We start from the raw sequence: 15104 nt of genomic DNA, 5'->3' as shown, positions 1-15104 counted from the left end.
AACCTCTTGCTGTGAGGCGACAACGCTACCGCTGCACCACTGCGGAGACAGAGTGTTTGTGGAAAATTATTATTCACTTCACACTAGGCAGAAGAGAAGCAAATTTATCCCAGCAATCAGGGAATGTTGAGAGGCAAGTATGAGTGTCAAAGCTGCTGTACCAGCTGTATTCAGAATACTCTTTCCTGGAGGATCAAAGTCATTTTTTGATGCAGAACAGACTAAAGAGTAAGTACAAGTTTGTCCAACAAAAAGTGAGTCATCAAACAGAAGGGGGATCTGCGTCTCATTCTTCTGACAATTAACCTCAGAGAGACTTTGCTAGTAAAACTTTTTCCAATTCTCCAAAGGAAAATGTTTGAGTGGTAAAAAAAAAAAGGCACAGGAATTGACTGGACAGATCTGAAGAAGGCAGTTTGCTAAAAGCGCTTGTCCTCTAACAGCTATTTTGTGATTTTAATTGGTTTATTAAACACTTTTTGCCAAAGATTTTAACTTAGAAGCTTCTCCTATTCTCCATGGCTGAACAGTGACTATCATTACTCACTGACTGGAAGAACTGGGAGTACCTTGGATTTTGGGGTTGGGAGATGAAGACGAACATGAAGAAACCGCCAACACTGAAATTAGTGAATGAATGCAAGACTATAAATCAATAATCACTTTTTCTTTTAAAACCATACTTCATAAAAGTGGCTGAGAAAGTCTGGGATTTTGTTGACTTTGCTAAACTTGTGGGGGACAGAAATGCATATACCCCACTTCATGTCATTACTGTTTGGAAGGACACAAAGGAAAGAAAAATAAAAGGTAAGAAAAAACTATTTTGTTCTTAACAGTATTTGCATAAAATACTTCATGATATAAATCACATGCTATACAGTAAAGCATTTTCAGTGATTATTATATTTGAAAAAATACTAAAGTAAAAAAGAAATGTAGGCATTACAGTGTAAAAAGAGAAAACAGGCAGGCAAAAGCATGCTCAAGTCAATAGGCTGTAATCTTGGGCTGTTGAGATGGGGGCATGGGGTGTAAAACTGAACTGATAATATAGTCACAGTTGAGAGGTTTTCTTTTAGATTTCCATAGGTCAATGTCTGGATTGGTACCCTTGGTTTAATCCAAAAACAAATTTTTAGTGTTAAAGCAAGTAGACTTTAAAAAAAGACAGACCATTGTGAATGTAATGAATAGTTTTCCTTTAGCAAATAAATGTTCAGTGTGAGTTGAGAACTCTGTGGCTGAGGGCAGCTATACATTCTGTTCTTATGCTTCGATGGAAGCAAGCCAACTACAGGTGAAGCCAATAAATCTCAAGACATTAGGGCATTGTCTGCTGAGAGAAATGTAAAATTAAAAGGTACAAAGGCAAGCAATTTAGTAAAAAAAAATAAAATTTGAAATTACTGGAAGTGAATAAGAGATAGCAGCTTTTCTTGTCCGTAAATTCCTCAATGATTTACTAGAACAGTCTATCATTTAGTTCTATTTTAAAGGTAGCCAATGCACTTTTTCTTAAGACTAGAAGTTAGCGTTTTCTGAAAGTATATAAGTTGTTTCTCATATCTGGGAGGGGAATAAAGATAACACAAGAACAGACAGTAACATACATCTTAGCATGGATAACCTTAATTTTAGGTTACTTAATCCCTGTGGACACATATGTCGACTTATGAATTTTGTTCCGATTGGGAGGGTTAAACTGCATTATTTGAACACGTGCATTGGTTTGTGTGTTTAAGTTAATAGATTACGTTTTTTTTTTTTTTTTTTTAGGGTTTTCATTAAAAGAAAGTCATGTAAAATGTGGCAAAAGTTCAAATGGAAATGACAAGAAACAACTGTATAAAGATCAACCTGCCAAACATTAGTGGGTGCATGTACCACAAAAGCTGGAAATTGACATTTAAAAAAGTTGTCATATATAACAGGTGGGAATAATACATTCTCATCATAATGGTTACATTGCCCATAATGTTTTGGAATATGAATGGCATCACAGGTATAGACAAAGGCAAGAGTAGTGAATTATATTAAGAAATGCAGACTGCAAATAGCAGTGCTACAAGAAACATATTTGAAAATAAGTGAGCATTTGAATTTGATAAAGAAAGGACTTCAGGATAGATATACAGCATAATATCAGTGACAAATAAAAAGGGGAGAACTTATTCTAATTGCTAGAAGAGCTCCAATAGTGATAGAAGAGGTAAAATAAAAAATAATGGTAGATTTGTGGTAGCAAGGGGCTACTGGCAATGGAGGAGATTTGCGCTGACATGTATTTACATTTCACCTAAAACTGCTACTGTGGAGCTTAACATTTTGGGAGAAATAAACAGCTTTCAGCAGGGAATACCACTAATAGGTGGGGACTGGAACTTGACCTGCAACAGTAAAGGTGCGTCTGGGGGGACCCAGAAGGGAAAATATAACTTCTGAATAAATTTATGAAAATATTTGCTATGGAAGATGTGAATTCAGTAATAGGAACTCAAACAACTTGCATATTATTCCCCAAGGTACAATAATTGGACTAAACTAAACTAGACAAATTATATTTCACAAGAACATGTGCATTTATCTGAAAGCTTCAACACACATCTAATAACTATTTCAGGTCATGTGCCAATAACAACTAAGATAATAATGCAGGGTAATAAAGTAAAAACGAGACAATGGTGCTTCCCCACTTAACTGTTATAAAGAAGAATTTAAGGAATGGGTAGTGGTAATTATTCAAGAGTTATTAGGGAAGATAGGATAAAATAAAAGTTGAGTTTAAAAATAGGGCAGAAATAAGAGAAAAAGATATGGGTAAGTAACAATAATTATTTGGATGGTTGACAAAGATTAATGCATTGCAGAATAAGGGGAATCTCACAGTACAAGAATAGGTGAAACTGCACAGTGCTAAAGAGACTGCAGAGTACTGAAGAGAAAATAAGGGAGTATCTGGATAATATGTTTAGAAGTCTGCTGTTAAGCAACTGTTTTTTTGATAATTCCACAGCACAAAAATAACGACTTAGGCAAGAAAAGTAGAAAGGGTTATTGCCAAGCTTAGGCAGCCTATAACAAGAAAAATAACCAGAGATCATGATCATGTAGAGGTATTATAGATATTTTGGAAATTTTATGAAAATTTGTATAAAGCAGAGAAATGTGGAAATCAAAGAAAAAGCACAAATGGAAATATTTACGGAAGCCTTGCATATGCCAAAGTTAGATGTAAACGAGGCTCAAGAATAACAGTTAAGAAAGGAGGAATCAATCTCCAGGAAAATCCTCAGGAATAGATGACATTCTTGTGGAAGTTTGCAAGCTAGGAGCGAAAAATCTGATAAAGCGCAGGAAGGTTTTGTTTAACAGTATTTTACAACAAGGGGAAGCACCAACATCCTGGGAGAAAGCTGGGGGGGGGGGGGCATATAATAACTGAAGATGGTAAACACTCATCAGACCCTGCTTCATATAGGCCCATTTTAGTTTTAATGTGATTACACACCCGTTCTATTCATAAAATCATTCTGCAAACTACCCAAAAAAGAACAAATGGGGATAATTGGGATTAACGTGGCCAGGCTAATAAAGACTCTAGGGCTGCTAGCCTAGTTACCTCCTATGAACATACAACACAAAGTGGAAAGAGGACACACCTGCCTGGTTCCTCTGTTCAGACAACTTATCAGAGAAGAACCCTCCCACTTGAATTTTTGTCTCAGATCCCTCACGTATCCTCAATTAACTTTACTATTGTACCAGAGAATGCAAATAATTCCATTGCCCTACACAAAATCCCAGCTTACTCTGTCAAATGCTTCCTCTGCATCAAGATACACAAAACATATTTTCTTACATTTTGCCTCCCTTTTGATCTTTCTATTAATGTTGTCAAATGTTTGCCTCCACTCCATATATTTAAAGCCACTGGCAAAGAAAATAAGGGACTCAGAAATTCAAGGATATAACTGGTATAGAGATCCAGAAAACATTGGCTTTATTTGCAGATGATGTTTTGCACACAAGTCTCTCTCTCTCTCACACACACACACACACACACACACACACACACACACACACACACACACACACACACACACACACACACCTCTCTCTCTTACACATGTGCACACTAGTCCCTCTCTGTCACACAAGCACACAATAGTCTGTCACATATATGCGCGCACGTACACATTAGTCTCTCTCACACACACACGTCTCTCTCTCTCTCTCTCTCTCCATAAAACCAGAAAAGGACATCTCAGTGCTAAGGAACATTCTAAAATAATTTCAAGTCTTTTCAGGATATAAAGTTAAGCAAGATAAATTGAAGGCTATAGCTGTAAATTATGTACCCTCACATGAATTGGTTCAGCAATACCCATATTTATGGGGACATGATGAAATGAAGTCTTTAGAAGTATGGGTAAAAACTAATTAACTGGAAGCTCTTGTTTAAGGCTACACATAGCAAGATACAAGCAGTGAAAATGTTTTAGTGTGTTTACTTTATATACACAGGTCAGGCATATCTTTATCAACCAGAGGAGACATTGTGGATAGTTGCAAAGAGTTGAAGGACTTTACCTAGGAGGGGAAGAGGGTAAGGGTCAAGTGGGAAAAGTCGATTCTTCCTGTAGAACAAAGTGGTTTAGGATTACTTGATCTGAAGGGATATTTTAGAGCTATACAGTTAAGGCCATATACATAACATAAGCATAAAGCTAGAATTCATAGTGGAAAGAGATGAGGATAAAAAGCAAGAGGAAAATTCGAGATAGAGGGAGGGAGATTTTTGGATGCAGACTCTTAAGGAAAATAACAGCCATACAAAATATTATATTCATAAAGCAGAAAGTATTCTAGCAACTAAGCCAACATGACAATGGAGAAAGGTGATTTTGCCTATATGAATGACTGCAATTAGGAGTACAGAGAATAGGCAAGAGGGGGTCTGGAATTTACTGGAGAAAATGGGCAAAAGAACCTTGGAACCAAATAATTAGAGAGGGAAAACCAAAAGAATGGGAAGAAGCCAAGAAGGCATTTGGAATGTAGGCTAGACACGGGCTTCTATATCAAGGATGATATCAGAGTAGAGACAGAGAGAAAGAGATACGGGAATCCTAAGTGAAACACCTGCACTGGACGAGTTTTTAGATGCTGTTAAAAAAGGATAATTAACAGGGCATACAAATATCGCATGATAACTATAGGAATAAATTAGAGGAGGTTAGTAAAGAATAGGAAGAGAGACTGCATAAGCAATTCACAATGAATCAAAGAGAGGAGATAAGTATGGCTCCCAAATATGCAACAAAGTCTAGAAAATTTAGGATTTCTGCTTGGAAGCATTTGCATAGGTATTTTTATACCATAAGCAGACTCTAGGCGTTTTCCTCAGGTAGATGGCAAATGCTGGAGGTGTGATGGGGGAGAAAGAGGCAACTGCAAACATATATTTTGGGAGTATAATGAGTTGTCAGACTTTAAAAATTCCCTAAAAAGAGTACTCTGTCAGAAACATTGGGTGAGCATATGGGTGTAACAAAGAAAATGATTTTTAAGCTAGCATACTGGATCTGAATTGCCTAGACATAGTAAGGATTTGTTAAGTTCAATAATGGTGGCTACCAAAAAAAGCAATTAAAAGAAAAAGGAAATCAAAGTCTAAACCAATCATTTTTAAGTACTGCATATTGTAACAGTGATAAAAAGAACTGGAAATGGGATCTTTAGAAAACAGTAAGAGCAAATTACATAGAAAAAAATGGACACTGTGGGAACAATACATGCGGAATAATACATTGGGAGGAAGGGTGGGGTTTAAGGAAGGTAGGAAAAGAGAAATGTATGTAATGTAGGATTGATAACTATACAGAAGAATATATGTGATGTATGATGTCTAACTGAATATTTTAATATGGTTTGCTTTCTTTTATATAAATGCATGTTTGCTTATGGCATAAGTGACAATTCAATAAAGATGCTAAAATAAAATATTCAACAACAAAGGGGAAAGACAAATGTCAGCAGTCCAGGATGCATCTCCCAAGGTGGGAGATGAAGACGTTCTTTCAATGAGTGTTCACCATCCTCTGAGGTGTAAAAAATTGATTCAAAATTGAGCCCTTGCCGGCTGATGGTGAGAATGTGACATGATGACATCAAGATGGTTTGAAAAATGGACTTTTTGTTACAAGAATGCGATTCAGGCATGCCCTCCTTTCCTCTGGCCTTTACCAGTGTTCTGGTTAAAAAAAAAAGTGGGGATATGTACTGGCTCCCACTGATTACAGCTCTGGAAAAGTCCAGCTTGTTATGCTTTCTGGCAAAGAAAAAAAATAACTTTCCTTCCCATTTGAAGAAGGTTTGGCTGAATTTCTGACACTACTGGTAGTATATCAAGTTATGCTCCTCTTCAAGGAAGCAAACAAATTACTACTGTGATGCCTAGCTTATCTATTTGGCACAAATGTAAGCAAGGCTTAAGAGCTGTATAGTGTGCTGAACAGAAAAGAACTGGTGTGCTTAACAACTGGACACAACCTCAAAGTACTGTATGGTCTTGTCAAACCATTGGATGGCAAAGAGCTATAGAGCATCAGATCAAATGTTGAATTGGGACAAAAGATAAGCTGAACACTAACAGCCACCAAATATAGTCTCAATGTTAGATGTGCACTTTTGATCATTAGCCTGACTAGCAGAGCTCCCTTTATCCACGTGACCTAAAGGCCCATTTTTACCAAATATACTACAACACTGAAATCAATGAAACTGTTTTCTAAAACAATATACTAAACCAGAAGCAGCAGCAAAACATTATTTTCAAATATGTGCCCTAAAGACTCAATGGATTTGCCTTAATCTGGAATGTCAGGCCCTGCTTCAGCTGCTGGAGACCTTTGGGGGAAGAATCTTTGGATCTAAGTATAAGCAATTAACTATGGTCAGGTAACTCAAGAGGGTTCATTTTCAAGGTCAAGCAACCTGAACAAATAAATTCTCTGGAAAACTGACCAAGGAAAGTGTACGGCTAGCTGTCTAGGATGCATTTCTCAAGGTGGAAAATAGCAGCTCTCCTTTTGATCATAAGCATGCCTAGCAGAACCCCCTTTAAATGACATAAAAGCCCAGTCTTATCAAATGTACTACAACACTGAAAACAATAAAAAGGCTTTCCTCATAAAAATGTATTCAATCAGAAGTATTAAAAACATTTTAGTACTCCTCCAGGCATCTCTGCATTTTGCTTCCTGAGGCAGTAGAGTGTCAAAATTCATATTTTACACACAAGACAAAATAAAGTACCAGACAAATAAGACATTTTCAATAGTATATCTTGAACACAAATGCATTAACTCTTACTTCATCATAAAATATGAAGCACAGCACTGAATGTCATCATCACTCATCATAAAATCATTACCATGATATAGGCTGTGACAACTCCATCTGCTTGTCCAAAGGCTGCTAATTTCAAATCTTTTCTGAAGTTGGGCTCTTCTGTAGTAGTTTTAAGAAGGACTCAGATTACTCCTACACTGAAGAATCCATCTCTACAGTCTGATAACCTGGAGATTCATCTCAAAACTCCCAATTTCAGTAAAGTCATTAACAAGCTTTTCATTTGGTTATGCTCCTTTTTAACCTGTTGTGGTCTCCCTGATCCTCAACAACCTGGATTTAAGTCTACTCATAGCAACAGACAACCATAATTAGAACCATGAATGACCTTTTAGTGGTGAGGGATTAAGAGTTGCATTCCATTCTGCTCCTCCTTGATCTTTTGCCTGCATTTGACATTGAGGATGACAGAATCATGCTCAAGTGAGTTAGATGATCTTATTCTAACTCGGGCATTTTCAGGGTGTGCTATCTGGTATTAGTGGCCCTTGCTGGATGTAGCTGCAATGGTTTTGCTCTTAGAAATAGATATTCAAGAAAGTACAGTTTTGTACACTTACCATAAATGTAGATGTTCGAGTGTATTCACTGTTGCAGTCATCACATTTGGGTTATCTGCTTGCAGTAGCCCTCAGTCGGCCTGATTATCAAAGTCTCGGGTCCTGTGTCGGCTGCTGTCTCATCTTCCATGACGTCAGGTAGTCATGGGTATAAAGCATGCAGCCGATGCCATTACACCAGTTTTTCTTGCCCCAGATGTCAGGTGCCCCCATAATGGGAAGCAATTATATATATAAGTTTACACCTCCAACAAAAAAGCAAATACACCAAAAAGCTTTAAGCATAGTAAACAAGAATAGATGTATAGCCAATAAAAGTCAGGGGGCTGGAGGGAGGGCAACTAGGACTGCAACAGTGAATACACTCTAACATCTACATTTATGGTAAGTGTACACAACTGTACTATGTTTTTCGTGTTTCACTGCTGCAGTCATCACATTTGGGTAGATTCCCAATGCAACCAGCAGCTGTTCAGATGTCCTGAGAGGTTTAGTCCTGTCCAAGTAACACCTAAGTTTTCTGTGCAAATCTAAGTAGTGCAGTATATGTTCTCCTTTGTTCTGTGGATTAGAAATGAAGGTTGGCAAATGAATGGACTGATTAAGGGCCACACTGGATACCACCTTGGGCATGAAGGAGGAATTGGTCCTGAGGGACACCCTGTCTGCATGAAAGATAAAGAAAGACTCCATTGCCATGAGGGCCTGTAATTCAGACACCCTTCTTGCTGAAGTGATGGCCAAAAGGAAGGCTGTTTTCCAAGAAAGGAATTTCAACTCAGCATTTGCAGCTGGTTCAAAAGGAGGCAGAGTGAGTTTTTCCAAAACAAAGTTAAGGTTCCATGCTGGAGTAGGGGATCTGAGTGGTCTTACGTTTTTGGACCCTCTGAGGAACTGCTTCAGCAGTGGATGAGAGAAGAGGGGTGGTTCGGTGTTGTAATGAGTTGACATGGCTGAGGCATAAATTTTGGAGGAGGAAAAGAAAAGGCCCCTGTGAAGCATCTCAGTTAAGTACTGAAGAATCTAAGGTAAATTGGGCACTGCTGTGCCCATGCCCGGAGTTTGGTTCCAAGAACAGAATCTTTTCCATTTTTCAGCATAGGATTTTCTAGTACTAGGCCTCCTTGCCTCCAGAATGACATCCAATACTTGCTTACTGAGGGATGGTAAAGGAGAGATCAGGTAATTAGCCAGGCTGCCAGCTTCAGTGTTTGAAGCTGTGTGCTCAGAATCTGGCCCTCCTGCTGGGGGGAGGCAAACCGGTCTATCTCTGGGCTCCCCCATTTGTTTCTCAACATGTTGAATATCGTTGGTTCCAGTTTCCACTTGCATGGGTCCATGAGATTTCTGCTTAGTTCGTCTGCCAGTGTATCTAGCTTTTCTGGCAGGAATTGAGCCTGTAGGTGCAGTTGGTAGCTCAAGGCTGTGTTCCACAGAGCCATTGCTAGCCTGCAGAGAGGCTATGAGTGGGTTCCCCCCTGCTTGTTTATGTACCATATAACAGTGGTGTTGTTCGTCTTTACTAATAATTTTCCTGGAAGAAGGTGGTCCTTGAAGGCTGCCAGAGCATACTGTACATCTAACATTTCTTTTCGATTGATATGTAGATGCATTTGACTTAGGTTCCATTTGCCTTGAATGGACTGCCTGCCAAGTGAGCCCCCCCCCCATGCATAGTCTGATGCGTCTGTTGTTAGGGTGAATGGCAGTCCCTTGTTTTGGTGGCAGGCCTCTGCCCACCAAAGGAACTCTATCTGTAGACAAGGTATGATAGGAATCATTGATTCTAGATCCTGAGAATGTTGACACCATAGGATTTTTAGATACCATTGTAGTTTCCTTATATGCAGTCTTGCCATTTGAAATTAGTAGAAAGCAGGAGGCCATGAACCCCAGGGCTTGCAGAATTTTCCTTGCAGACAGCTGGGTCTTTGTGGCCAGTAGTTTGAAGTAGGCTATCAAATGAACTTGTTTCTCTGGCATGAGGAAGGCCATATGGGAAGTTGTATTCAAGTTTGCTCCCAGGAATACAATTTGTTGGCAGGGTACAATATGTGATTTCTTTTCGTTTATGGTGTACCCCAGAGAGGTTAGCAATTTCTTTACAAACGCCAGATGATTTAATAGTATGTCCTGGCTTTCTGCCTGAATTAGACAATCGTCCAGGTATGGGTATATTTGACTATTTCTTTGCCTGCAAAATGCAATGACTGGAGCTAGGCACTTTGTGAATACCCTGGGCGCAGTAGATAAGCCAAAGGGCAGTGCAGAAAACTGAAAGTGCATGCAGCCTGCTCTGAAGCGTAGTCATCTTCTGCAAGATTCCCTTATTGGGATGTGCAGGTAGGCTTCCTTTAAATCCAGTGTTGCCAACCAGGCATCTTTGCCTGGCATGGGAAGCAGCTGATGAAGAGTTAGCATCTTGAATTTTGGGATTACCAAAATGTGTTTAGACAGATCCAGGATAGGACGCCAGGAACCGTCTTTTCTGGGTACCAGGAAAAGTCTCGAGTAGAAACCTTGCCCCCATTCTTCTTCTGGAACAGGTTGAATAGCTCTGATGCTTAAAAGAGAGAGAACTTGCTTTTGAGCCTCTGCCCACTGACTTGGGGGTAGGTCTGGCCAGCCGTTTGGGGTTGGTAAGGAGTGGAAGTGGAATCTGTATCCTTGGGAAACTTTATTTAAAACCCATTTGTCCTGGGTAATGAGTTCCCAATTTTTTGCATGCAGGGCAATCTTACCCCCCCTTAAAGGAACAGTCAGTTGAGCAGGGCTTGGAAGGTTTAAAGTTAAGTCATTGAGACAGTTTACCATAGAGGGGAGTCTTACTACTCCCTGCTTTGGAAGTGGGAGCCTCCCACTGCTTAGGCCTGTGAGTACCTTGAGACTGAAGCCTGGGTGTTCTGCTGGTTTTGGGTTTGGACTAAGAAGGCCTGGAAGAGGCAGGAAAGGACCAATTCTTAGAGGGCCAATGCCTACTAAATCTGAGAGGTTGTACTTGCAGGAAATCTTTAACAGTTTGCATAGATTTAGCTTTTTCCTCCATCTTTTTAAGTACTACTTCTGCTTTGTTGCCAAACAGGCAGTCTTGGTTTAAGGGAGCATCCAGTAATTTAGCTTTAACATGATCAATGATGAATGGCAAAGATTGCTCCTTAAGCCAAGCATGCCTTCTAAGTACAAGACCCAGTGACAGCAGCCCTGCAAGATGCCTCTAATGACTCAAAACTACATTGCAAAGTATGTTTTCCAACTTGTTCAGCAGAATGCATTAAATCATGTAAGTCTTTATTTTCAGCACAGTTAGGGATCAACATCATTTTCTGTTTAAGCAATCCAATAATATGCTGCTGATACTTTAACATATGAAACTGGCAGTTTAAAGCCCTAATGGCCAAAGTTGCAGAAGTGTATGCCTTCTTTTCCCCATCTATCCAGTGCCCTGGAATCTCTACCAGAGGGGGTTGGATTTTTGGCAGTAGTAGCCTTAACGCCCTTGGTTCCTGTGAAAGGATCCGCAGTAGGATTTTTAGAGAGGAACTTGTGAGAGTCGGGTACCCTGTAATACCTATCCAGTTTTCTGGGAGCAGGAGGTAAAGTATCAGGGGCCAGGCCAGATTCCGAGAGGGCATCTACAATGTCCAGTACAGGAGGGATAGCTAAAGGCCTGTGTTGAGGCAGGAGTAAGAATTCCCTACGCCTCTTTTTGGAGTCAGAGTAATCCTGGCTTTCCCAGTGGAAATGCTCCCTAAGAGTATGCAAGGTTTTACCAAAACAGAAATCCTCTGGAGGGGAAGCAGAGGGAATGGAGTCCTCTGCATCAGAATCCTCATAGGTAGATAAAGGCAAATCCTAGTCATCAGAGAAAACAGAAATTTCAGAATCCTGATCAGAAGAAACAGAAGGAAAATCAATCTTAGGTCTCTTAGAGGGGGAAGGGTGCCTTTCCCTAGTTAGAGTAATAAGGTCCTCAGCCATTCTTATTTGTTTTTTAGGCATAGGGGCCTGACCATGTGGTCTGGGCGTCATTTATTTAGGCATAGATAGAGTTTTAGGCCTTGAAGAAGAAGGTGGCGTCGGTTTAATATGCAAGTCAGTAGGCCTGAATACACCCTCAGAAGCCAGTGCCTGCACAGCGGCTCCGGACCCATCCAAGGTACAGACATCCACAGGTCCCACAGTCAAAGAAGCATCTTGCAGCATACCGGACTCAGTAGAGGCCTGAGAATCTGAAGTAGCGGGTACCAGGGGCTGCGAAAGCACCTCACCGAGTACTGGCGAACTGGTGACTAGCTTAGGAGAAGCTTCATCGGCAGTGTTGGACCTATGCGGTCTGTCTCTATCTTTATCTTTGCGTTTTTTCAGAATGTCGGTAGTCGGGTGGCTTACTGAAGCCATTTCTGGATAATTGAACAGAGTACCAAAATATTTAGAAGCGTAAATGAACAGACGACAAATGGTTCGTTGTTTAAATAGGGCACAAAACCGACAGCAAGATATGTCATGGTCTGGGCCTAAGCGAGGAATGCAGTAAGAATGAAAATCTTTATGTGGTATTTGCTTTCCACATGAAATACAATTATTAACTTTTACTGACATCGGTTTAGAGCAAGAAAAGGTTTCCCCAACGGGATACTTGGCTTAGTTGAAGACTTCGGTTCTGAAACTCGAAAAACTAAAATTTCAGGAGTCGGCCGACTGGCACTTGCAAACTGCTTCGGGCACCGCACGGCAAGAAAGACTGATGTAATGGCGTCGGCTGCATGCTTTATACCCCTGACTACCTGACGTCATGGAAGATGAGACAGCAACCGACGCAGGACCAAATACTTTGATAATCAGGCGAACCGATGGCTACTGCAAGCAGAAAACCCAAATGTGATGACCGCAACAGTGAAACACGAAGAACATTTCCCCAACCTTGAAGACTAATTAGATCCCATCTTGGACTAGATAGCACCCAGTCAGCTGAAGTTAAAGCTTGCTAAGGCTTAGCCTACATTTGTTCATTTGACAGTAAAGTCATTAACAGACTCATCACTTCTCTTCACATTCTTCAGTGGAGTAAAAATTAGTTTACATCAAGCATAACAGACTTTAGGGATTTATACCTAATAATGTGCTGACACATAATTACTGCTACTTAGCTGCTGCAAAATCATTACACTTTCACCTCAAGGCTATCTCCTGGATTAGACACGTAATCCTTTGGAATGATCTTATTACCGTCATTCAACTGCAAGTATCCACTACCTTTGTTCAACTGCAAGTATCCTTGCAGCTTTACCAATGAAATGTTATATAAACCAAAGTCTCTCGGAATCTGATCTTGACTGTTTTCAATGGGTCCATAACTTTACATCTCACTCTGATCACATTATCCCAGTCTTGAAGAAATGTGCTGTTTACTTACTACAGTGAGGTCCATCTTCAAGATACTCAGTCTATGGAACCTCTTCAACAGCAGGGTCCTGTGTATCTCAGGGATCTGCTTGTGAAGCTCTAATATGAAAACTCCATTACTTTGAAGAAGCACTGATAGTTCAGCAGAGCATTCAGAAACATATAGAAGGCACATTTTTTTCCTACCTGGCCTTCTTAACTGTGCTGATAAATGTAGTGATTTGACTGTATTAGTTTACTTTTTAAATTTTGTATAATTCAACTGCAAAAGTGCTAGGGTTCATGCACTTCAGTCATACATTACACTCCTCTCTCACTCTCTGCAAAACCATATATGCAACAGTGAATGCAGTTGTGCAGAGCATACTTAGAGAGCCTATATGAATACAAGGCATTTAAATGGGGTGGAAGCATTCAGGACAGCTGCAAATTGTTAACTACTTTAGCAGGAGGGATTCAATGGTTCCAAGTAGCCTATCAGCTGGTGCACACTCATCTCATCAAGTACAACAGAAAGGAAAGAGATTTCTGAAATCTGAGCTAATCTCTATTATGCAGAAATGACATTTCACAAGCATGAAGCATCTACCTTAATCACCGCTGTGCGGATATGTACATCTCGCACATACTGACAGTGGTATAAGCAGTAATTATAAGTCACAAACACCTAATCATTGTCCTTAATCTAGACCCTAACATCAAAGTACTTATAAAGATAAGCTTAAAAAATACCCACAGCAGTGTTTGAAAAAGAGTCTCTTTAAATCGGCACAAGTTTCCAAACAAGGCATTCAGATGTCAGTAGTTTTGGGACTATCGCCTTCCCAAAAAGTTTCTTTTCAAGGCTCACTTGGAAAAACGTTTGCAAATTATCTTAAATAAATGCTTTCTCCACGTGCACTTCACAATACTTTGCTTTCATATCACAGTACATACTGTGACACACTAATCTCACTTCTAGAAAAAATGCACGTTCATCAGAAGAGATGTATTTATACTGACAGAAGTGATCTCTCTCTAACCTATGACTAGTAAAGCAATATCAAAGGAAATCAAAGAAAAATATAACTGGTATGATACATAGTTATAAACTTCAAATAATGAGATACATTTTGTTCTTAAATGCATTTATCTACTTACTGTGGAGGGAACTGGATCCTGGAAAGCTAAACTCATCTCATGGCAGTATAAAAAAAGAAGAACTCGTTCACATCTCTAAGAAGAGAAAAATAATGTTAAAACTAGGTTTGGCACTCATTTCTGTACAGTTATACATACAAGCTGTTTCTGCATTTCTATTTACAATTGACCTCTTCTGGTAGTTGGTTCAGTGTTAAGACTGTGAGCTGTAGTTCCTGTGGTACAGGATTTGATACCCTCAACCCTCATTTGATACTTATGTGAAGTTCAGCAAGTCGCTTGCCAGACACTGCTACCAGGTCATACATAAAAGGAGACAGTGTTGTCCATTGGGCCTACCTGGTTAACAAATGGTTATAATTTCTAAGATAAAAAGGTCATGGAGTTAAAAATCAGAGGAGCACCACAGATGAAAACTATGTTTACTACAAATGCAGTACAAACAAAATACATACAGAACATGATTAAACACAAACTGTGAATTGTCTTAAGTCAGCTTCTGGCTTTCTCCCCCAAAAAAAAAAGAAATTAACTTCCTGCAGCTACCATCAAAGCAGCATTCAATGATAAACACAACTGTTTCTG

At 39.6% G+C, this 15104-nt stretch overlaps 1 protein-coding gene across 3 annotated transcripts in view; it reads right to left on the bottom strand.

Moving 5' to 3' along the window:
• TRIM24 (tripartite motif containing 24) overlaps nucleotides 1–15104 on the bottom strand; it is a 1966170-nt gene that overhangs the window by 112191 nt on the left and 1838875 nt on the right. For all 3 annotated transcript variants that reach the window (XM_044087935.1, XM_044087936.1, XM_044087937.1), the window contains one exon: nucleotides 14520–14594. In XM_044087935.1, the coding sequence (XP_043943870.1) occupies nucleotides 14520–14594 (75 nt within the window). The remainder of the gene's footprint in view (nucleotides 1–14519; nucleotides 14595–15104) is intronic.

Source organism: Protopterus annectens, chromosome 11.part0 (genome assembly GCF_019279795.1).
Source record: "Protopterus annectens isolate FY-2018-M chromosome 11.part0, PAN1.0, whole genome shotgun sequence".
Lineage (NCBI taxonomy): Eukaryota > Metazoa > Chordata > Ceratodontiformes > Protopteridae > Protopterus > Protopterus annectens.
This window is presented reverse-complemented; position numbering and strand designations above follow the sequence as displayed.